Source organism: Vipera ursinii, assembly GCF_947247035.1.
Source record: "Vipera ursinii genome assembly, chromosome: 6".
Taxonomy (NCBI): Eukaryota; Metazoa; Chordata; class Lepidosauria; order Squamata; family Viperidae; genus Vipera; species Vipera ursinii.
The window spans coordinates 30,123,115-30,130,276 of NC_139515.1; the positions used below are offsets into that span (position 1 = coordinate 30,123,115).

The 7,162-nt window shown below is 30.4% G+C and overlaps 1 protein-coding gene across 6 annotated transcripts in view; it reads right to left on the reverse strand.

Moving 5' to 3' along the window:
* Positions 1–2,144, reverse strand: part of FOXP2 (forkhead box P2) — a gene marked incomplete at both ends in the record, with an annotated part of 359,810 nt that extends 357,666 nt beyond the window's left edge. For all 6 annotated transcript variants that reach the window (XM_083366698.1, XM_083366697.1, XM_083366696.1 and 3 more), the window contains one exon: positions 1,977–2,144. In XM_083366698.1, the coding sequence (XP_083222824.1) occupies positions 1,977–2,144 (168 nt within the window). The remainder of the gene's footprint in view (positions 1–1,976) is intronic.
* Positions 2,145–7,162: the final 5,018 nt, after the last annotated feature.

Here is a 7,162-nt window from a genome sequence, read left to right on the forward strand (position 1 = left end):
TAAATAGCCAGAACCACAACATTTAGGAATCTGACTAATTATATCAACAGATAATTAAAACTTCAGAATATATTCAAAATTATACACTAATCCAAATATATTTGTGAGAATAACTCAGAGAAAGCAACTATATAAAGCACACAGAAATCAAGTTTTCTTTCGCCTAAAGCCAAAATCATGTTTTAGTACATAATTTAAAACTATATTTACAGCCTATAATGTAGAAATCTACCCTCAAAGTTTTCTGAGTTTTATTAAGGAGACTTGTATATTTACTTTCCTATCTAGTTATTTTGAGATCTTCTGAAACTTCAGAAAATTAAAGAACAATGTTGCTGCCAGGTTTGCCCTACAGTGTAACAATATTTTCTACTGGAAGATATGACTACATGAACAAACAGGAAATTTTTAAGGTGCTCTGCGAAATAAGTTGCATTTTGTGAGGATGTTTTCTGTTATAAATTATTGCTTATCTTTTAAAAATATTAATAGAGCACTCACTCCCACGCATATTATTCAGAGGAAAGTCTAATAAAGTAATTGGGGGAAGAATTTAGGACTAGCCTAAATAAGCATATTTTCAACTTTTTAAAATGATATTTTAAAAAAATCAAAGTTTTAATTAGACAATATTTATAGAGAAAAATGTTAATATATATAAAGAAATATAATTTTAAGAAGGGAAAGAAAACTGGTATTGAAACAATGCAGAGCTATAAAGTTCTTAGATACTGCTAAGTTTTCAAGACAAAACTATTATAATTGTTCCACATCACCATAACAAATACTGTACAATTTATTCAATATTAATATAAGAATAGTTTAATAACGTAATGACTGCCACATTTATTTGTGATGATAAAGGCCTAAACTGAACAATATAAGTAAAAGTAAATTTTCCACTAAAATTCAATTTTAACAACTTTATGTTCAGTAATATTATTTGTTCATGATATAGATCATAAAATATATCTATTAACAAGTTAAATATTCAATAGTTTAATATAAAGATTTGGGAGTGTAAGGCACAGCTCTAAAAAGAAGTTCAGCAGTTTATGTACAATATTCAGCACCCTGAAGTATTTGGCCTTTATATATAACTAGAAGAAAGAAATAGCCTAGTTCTACTTTTTAATAACAGCAATAATAATTTCAAAAAGTGTTAAATGTGTGTCTTCAGTTCCTCATAGTAAAAAGCATAAATTTATTATCTGTTTGTAGCTTACTCAACCTTACTGAAAAGATCATCATTTACTTGGATACATTTCCCTATTCATTTTTTATAAATATTAAAAGTTTTATTTAGTTACACACAAAGGAAACAATATAAGTGCACATACCACAAACATAGGGACATAAATCATAAGTCATTTAGGAAATTACTTTATTCCTAGTCTCCTGGCTAAAAGAGGATGGCAATTTTTCCATCTCTAAAGAGGTATTTCAATTAGTCTGTTCAGGTGTCTTTCAGCTTTTTATCCATATATTTAAAAAAAATATTTACAAGAACTATAGCAAAGTAACTTAGCTGCAAAGAATCCCTGTGGCACTTTTATCTCAGCTGAGTTTAGGAACAATTTCAATCTACAAAGATGTAAAATAGCAAGTAATGTGGCCCTCTTGTGGAAAGCTAAGGATCACCTTTTCTTTCTCAGTATCATTCAAGGAAGCTGGCGGTTTTAAAAAAAGATGTTTTGCTTGAAAAGATAAGGAAGCAACATCTACAAATATATACTCTTGTCTTTAAAAGAAAATGTGCAGGTACTCCAGGGCAGATATATCTTAACAATTAGAAACATGCATAAATTTTCTATTTTAAAGACTAACAGAAGACAACAAAACAAATAAACAACAAAATAATGCTCCACTTTCTGCAATACTTTAAAAGTAAAAAAAATGCAACTAGAAGAAAAAGATAGGAAAAACCTTTCCATTGGCATGGAAATAAACAGGGTGCAAAACAAACAAAAACTTACCTGCTGTTGTTGCAGATGCAGCAGTTCTACTGTGCTTACTTCAGTGCCCGTGTCACCACTTGATCTTCCATCTCTGCTGCCAGCATCTAATTGGCTGCTTAGAGTGCTCATTCCATTTTGATTCATTGAACTGTTGCTTATTGTCTCTGTCGCAGATTCCTGCATCATGACTTAATACCTAAAAGTGATTAAGAAGTATCAATTAACACACACATTACACCTTCACACTTCCATTATCAAGATGTCCCTCTTTGCCAATTACAGAGACAACATCTTTAGGAGGGGAAGGGGAAGAACCTCTTGCATAGTCATTTAAGGAACAATCAATGCAATACAACCTTGTTTTCATAGATATTCTATACTCATTCCTGAAACCATATTTCTCATAGCAAAGTTGCTGTAGTTTCATATACAGAAATAACATCCATATATGCAACATGGGGAAACAGCATTCCAGAACATCACATTTTAAAGCTTAGTTATCAAACCAGTAAAATGAAGGCATAATTTCATACCCTGCCCCATTTTTCCTATTATCTAGTTTTGACAACCATAGATGACTATACATCCCTATTTAAAATATTCACTATGTAGATTCTGTCAGAATTTTACAGCATTTCTCATGCAAGGCTTTTGTTTAATGATGCACAGCTAATCATACAAAATTAAAATCTTGTAAGGGTGTTACAAATCATATAGTATCAACCAATGATAAATAGTATAATGTGTTGCTCTCTTTTTGTGTGTGTGACTAAATAATTTTTTGCCTTGGAGGCATTTTAAGAAAAAGCTCTTGCTGCAAACATGTTAGATACTGCCTATTTTTTTTAATCAAATGGCTGATATTCATTTATTTTTCTGACATTTAAAACATTTAATACTGTCCTTCCTGGGAAGTAATTAAGCTTATGCATGAGCAGCAATCAAACTGTTCACTTGGAGATGACTTAAAACTCAATTTTAACATAGGCAAATAAATGAAAGATATAAAATTAATTTTCCAGGCATGTATTAGATATGAAAGCTAGAAATAAAATCTATCAAGAATATCACTAATGATTGTGCTAAAAACAGCATAAATTATGTATATTACCTCCTCTACAGTAATAAATGTTTTATCATTTTCACTGCATAAATATACTGTACTTTCAGGATAGCAATGAGATGTCCTGCCAAGATCAGATGGAATCTTTGCAGTAAATAAAGAACCAACATATTCTTACAAACTAGAATTTCAAATATATTTTACATCAGTAACAAGAAAAATCCATTTTTGCTATTTTCAGAGTTTATCTTAATTCTATGTTAATAATGCATCATCTATCTTCTTGTAAGAATGCATATATTAAACTGACCAATTTCCAAGGAAAGAAAATGTGAGGGTGGGGACAGAACAGCGCAAAGCAAAACTTTCTGATAAAACTTTCTGACAAGATGCTTTAATGGGTGGATAAATCCAGTCAAAGGAAACAGCTGCTGCTAGAATTACTAGTTTACCTAACACAGTGTTCAACTCAATTCAGCATATGATCACTACTTTCTTCTATGAAGTAACAAAGAAATTATTACAGTTTAAATCACTATCAATGAAGTAACAAAGAAATTATTACAGTTTAAATCACTATCAATAACATCAATCAATAAATACAATTTTTCATAAAGGAATATTTTAAAAGATTTTAAAAAGCATTTTAAAAGTACTACATATTAAATGCATACTTTGGATTCAAAGGAGATAGCTTTCTCCTCCCCCACACACAACATTGACAGAGACAATTACAGTTCAAATAAAGAAGATAGCCACAAGAACAAATACTCTTCAATAACAATAAGAATAAAATGTCAAGTTTCCGACTATGGGCTTTAGTGCTTGACATAAAAATCAAACATGTCCAAACAGGTAAAAATAATTTTAGACATGTAAACACAGGCTTTTCAATAAGAAAACAAAAATAATATCATTTTATGAGAGCAGGTAGCTAATAAGTATTCAAATTAGGCATCAAATTTGTATGTACCATGTTTAAAATATTTAGGAAAAAAGTGCTTGATAGAATTTTCATATAACTCATAAGAGCTTGCTAAAGAATATCTCAGATTTCCTAGGCAACTGAAAAATATTGTGTGTGTGTGTGTGTGTGTGTGTGTGTGTGTGTGTGTGTATATATATATATATATATATATATTCCTTGATAAGATTAAAAATATGAATCCCAGGCATGTTAAAATTAACAAACAAATGAACACTGGGATAGAATTAAAAACTAAAACAGTTTTTATTGCTGATATATATATATATATATAATTATATATTATATATTATATATATAATATATAATTCTATGGGACCTTCTCCCTAGAAAAAGAAAAATTGTAAAATTACAATCTTAGTTGCTAAAACACATGTATCACTGTGAATATATTCACTGAGTATCTTTTTCATGCCACCTCCAAAAGGTGATTTTACATTATTTTTCAGTATAAATATTTGACTCTATTTCTGGAACAGTAAATTATATGCGTTCTAAGGATAAAAGCATGATACATGCAGCTTCATCAACCAAAGGCACTTTATATATATTTTTCAAATCTCTTTTTAAATTAAAATTAGATTTTTGCAGGTCTGTGACTCTTTCACTACAATTAGAAAGGAAAAAGTACGGTATTCTACAGTTCTTGTTAATCAAATATATATAAGTCTTTAATTTTGAAATGTTACTGAATGCTAGAATTATTTCCATACAATGTATACAGTTAAGGATCAAATCAAGACTACCCAATTGACCGAGTAGATTAAAAAAAAGGAAAATGATCTTCAATATAAGCTACACTTGGCATAACCCAAATAAAATAGTTAAAAGAGAAGTGATTCACATCATTGCCTTATAAGCCAGAGACTATGTAGAAAGGTTTGTGGTTTCTGACACTGAAGAAATAAAACTAATAATCACTTAGAATTTGCAAGAGTGTTTATGTGTGTGTATATACACCATTTTGAGGTATCTTTAAAAGACCTCTTCAAGTTCAAATTACTGAAACAAAAAATAGGAATGGTTTGCAATGTCTTGAATTTTAATTAATACAAACTAATAAACAAAATGCACACAAAGGTATGATTCCAAAGATAATCATTTCTAAAAACAACTGTGGAAAAATATATATTTTTCATACTTGACCACATATTTGTATTTTCCTAGTTTACCAAAACTGCAAAGAGATATGCAATCCCAAAGATGAATTGTGCATGAGCCTCAAACCAGAATTACCTCCTTTCAATGACTGCAAATATGTTTCATACAAAGGTGGGAGACAGACAATTATATTTAGATGCTTCAGTTTAATAAGCACCAATATTTAACAATCATTCTTTTGCTTTATAATTAAGTATAACTAAGTAGGTATACATTTACTGCCTGCTACCTGTTCTGCTCTTGCCACTAATCTTACATTTTCTTTAGGTTCCTTTAAATCAGCAAGTCACCGTACAGATACTTATTCTCTACACCACTTCCCTTTTGAAACATTAAAGTGACACTGAAACTGACTGCACAAGATTGCATTTTTCTCTTCCTAAACAACTTGAATTGAAAGGTTACTTAGTGTAACAATATTTACTTGCAGAATTGTGTTGTTACCAAGGGTATAATGGATGGTGGCTATGCAGGTTTACGCAAGAATGAGTGAAGCATGAGGCATTAGCCATGTGTTTGACATGTTTCAAATTGCTATAATCCAGCATTAAACACACCCAGCAATTCATGCCTTTTCTTGCAGCCATAATCTTGAATAAAGTGTGCACAACCACTTATTATATAAATTAGTATATGACTCCCTGTTATAGTCACAACAGTGCTTTTGTGTTTATTTTGCATCTAGATGTGGTATTTTATTTGTACAAATAGCAGGATAAAAAGACAAGGCTCAATTAGACCTCCTTGCTTTTATGATGGGATGGGAAGAAATTTTAGACTTGTTTGCTTTATTTTCCCTAAAGGTTTTGTCACTATAAAATGGAACAGTGTGAAGTATTTCCTACTTGTGTTACTCCAACACGGCTTTATTGACTTTATTGACTACAGTATAAGGGCCAAGAATTGTTTTGAAAATCATAAACAATATTGTAAATGAAAGTTCTGAACACCACTAGGGGGCCTCCTTTTGAGGCACATTAGGTTTCAATTGTGTATTTGCTTCCAAAAGGGAAAAAAATGGATTCTTAACAGTAATTTCAATAGCTTTAAAAATTACCTCCCCCCCATTAGGGAGCTACTGGCTATTGAATAGGAATAACATGGTGGATGTGAACATCTAATATACTTCACTATTTTAGATGTATAAAATAATTTATAAATCTTTTAATGTATTATTTATACTTAACAAATTACAATAAAACAGCAATAATTAATCATTTTATATTATCATATAAATATAAATATCAATAAATGCACAGAATTCCGAGGGACTAGAAAAGTCCCTGATTTTGACAAATTAAGGCAGATATACGTGTCCCAGGATAATGCTGCAGGATCCAATCTGAGTCAATCACTGGAACAAGAGGTTTAGCCTTCCAAACTTTCAGACTCATGCTGGAGCCCATCCTCAGGGAACTTCTCTCTCTCCAATCCCTGTTTTTACTTACTTACTTTTTACTATCAATTTCTAAAATTCTCTTTACTGATATTTTAGAAATATGAAGAGATTCTCTAATACTTATTATGTACAGCAAAATCCACACATACATAGATTTAATTAAAAACTGACTCAACAAAGAATACATTTTGATATCTAGTGTAGGCCAGGGATATTTATGTTTTTATTATACATATAAATGTTGCCATATATGAATTAACAGATATCATATAAGATGCCCCTTTTTATATGAATGTAAAATGTATTTTGAAGCCCCTCCTAAGAATTGACATAACTGACTATAACTGGCTGATGGACATTAAGGTGTTATGCAGATCCATTTTAAAGATAAGTGAAGAGAACTGCCATTCTTAAAAATCTGAAATTACATCTGTATAAAACTGTCTACATATATCGATACAAACTTGTGTGCGTACAGAAATCTACCAAGATTAGCTAAATTAAAATACAGAGAGCCACTTGTTTAAGGAGGCTTATATAGATACAATAGATATCATGTTCTTAATATGTGAAAGGGACATGCGTTTGCAGATGCC